This window comes from Sphaeroforma arctica (assembly GCF_001186125.1).
Source record: "Sphaeroforma arctica JP610 unplaced genomic scaffold supercont1.2006, whole genome shotgun sequence".
In the NCBI taxonomy this organism is placed as follows: domain Eukaryota; class Ichthyosporea; order Ichthyophonida; genus Sphaeroforma; species Sphaeroforma arctica.
The window spans coordinates 7,103-9,417 of NW_014038552.1; the positions used below are offsets into that span (position 1 = coordinate 7,103).

The following is a 2,315-nucleotide window of genomic DNA, read 5'->3' on the forward strand; positions in this document are numbered from 1 at the left end:
TATATATATATATATATACATAAATACATACATATATAATGAAATATATACATACATACATACTTACATATATACCTGTATTCAATTATTGATGTTTGGGAGGTTCTTCTTTTTTAGGGTTTAAACAAACGCGTACAAAGAAAGTTCTGTACATTAATACTATATTGCACGGTCCTGCTAGCTCATATCCCTCCCATAATATCCACCTTAGTGCACCACCACCCATCCACCCCACTGCATATAGAGTGTAGTACGGCCACACATGTGAGAGAGCATCTACCCTCCCTCTAACAAAGACAGGCCTACGGACAATGGGGAGTGGTTACTAATCCTCTGCAACGGTAATTATCAATAAGCACGTGTTACAATATTGCGCACAGAATAAGCCGTTCTAGTGGCCCTTTTTATGATGTACTATCTTTGACCTCGGTCTCCACCAGAGAAAGGAGGTTGGGTGCTACCTATCGGCCAATCAAATCATCCCGCGGTAGTCCATTGCTTTCCTATCGGCCAATCAAATCATCCCGCGGTAGTCCATTGCTTTGTAGCCATTGTAACCCCCTGCAACCAGCGCCAGTCCCGTGACGAGACCAGCGGGCATGAACTTGCCACTTCTGTATCAGACCACACAGTGAGTGTACATGAGGTTGTGTGAGTGTACATGAGGGTATGTGAGTGTACATGAGGGTGTATGAGTGTACATGAGGGTATGTGAGTGTACATGAGGGTGTGTGAGTGTACATGAGGGTGTGTGAGTGAGGTGAAGAATGGTACTTTGTATGCACTTATACCATGGTGAGTGTACATGAGGGTGTATGAGTGAGGTTGCGTCGTTGCTAAAGGTACTGTTTATGTGCTAAGGATGTGGGCAGAGTATAGTTTCCGAGATGGGCATAGCTTGCTACAGACAAGGACTAAGCAATACCCGGGAACTAGTACCACTTGACTGACCCGCTTACCTTGACCACAAATAAACACGATATGTATTGGGAGGACCTAGTACTACTTCACACACGATTTGGAGTGTATCTACGGTCGATGGTCATGCAAGAGAATAGGCATCGCTGGCTGTGTTAGACATCTGACCGGTAGTGCAAAGCATTTTAAATCGGGTCAAAACAACCAGTTATCTAGTGCACGTGCAGCTAGCAATATCAAAGGGAGAGACCACAACAACGCACTAGCAGTAACACACAGACACCCACCACACAACAAGACATACCTGAACAACACACTAGCAGTAAAAAACACAGACACCCACCACACAAGACATACCTGAACAACACACTAGCAGTAACACACAGACACCCACCACACAACAAGACATACCTGACAGCCCTGCGGCCCATCGACAGTGTCAGTGCGGCTGAAGCTGCCGCAGCCAAATCATGACCAATCTCCTCATTCGAACTAATCAAATAAGACGAGTACGCGTATAGCCCGCCGAAGGTCATGCCTGTGTGTTGACAGAAGACACAGAACGAGACACGCAGAGAAGTGGAGAGGTGAGAGAAGTACAACGGTTGAATGCTGGTAGGGTCGAGGTTGGTGATGTGTGTATGTAGATTGCTGTACTGGATGATAGGGAGGTGCCTAGAAAGCATACGTGTCCTGACAAGCAGTATGCTCTGAAACATAAACGCGTTTACGACAACGTATCTCATACGACAGTACACGCCCATACCCGCAGGTCAGGTGGTGTGGGGATTTGCGTACAGGGTTAACAACAGATCAATCCAGTAAGAACACAGTACGCCACAGTGTACTAACCATTCCAACGTACAAAGTGTGAAAGCGGGCCTCAGCAGAAGTAATTTTGGGCGTGTCACATACTGGTACGGTGAAGGTATAAATCAAACGAGATGACTGTATCGCATGGCAATGAGGTGTCAGAGAGTCGGACTGTGACTGAGACCACATACTGTGCAATAGGTTGCATGCACAAACATCATGCAGACACAACACTCCGCCAATAGGACACACACAATGATATATTCAACTGCTATCATCTCCATGGGCAACACACACAGCACAGCAGAATATTAATATACTCAACTGCTACCACCCATGGGCAACACTCACAGCACAGCAGAACTTTGTATTGTAGCACACAAAACATATCACGCCACTAACAGACACATTGAGTAACATCTAGCGTAAGACCGGAAGACCTACTCACCCGCAACCAGGCTGGGTACAGAACGCGACTTAACAAACCCGGCCAATCCTGGGCGAAATGTACGAGTCAAAATACGGAAGAAAAATAGCATTAGTACCATAAAGTGACAGGATGAAGATACATAAATATATATATA

The 2,315-nt window shown here is 45.6% G+C and overlaps 1 protein-coding gene across 1 annotated transcript; it reads right to left on the reverse strand.

Annotated features, from left to right (window-relative positions):
* Positions 1 to 89: 89 nt before the first annotated feature.
* Positions 90 to 1,604, reverse strand: SARC_12002 (hypothetical protein; the record flags this gene model as incomplete). Its single annotated transcript, XM_014293901.1, has 2 exons — positions 90 to 614; positions 1,330 to 1,604. 2 exons carry the CDS (start codon positions 1,602 to 1,604, stop codon positions 515 to 517), a joined length of 375 nt encoding a protein of 124 aa, XP_014149376.1. The 3' UTR covers positions 90 to 514.
* Positions 1,605 to 2,315: the final 711 nt, after the last annotated feature.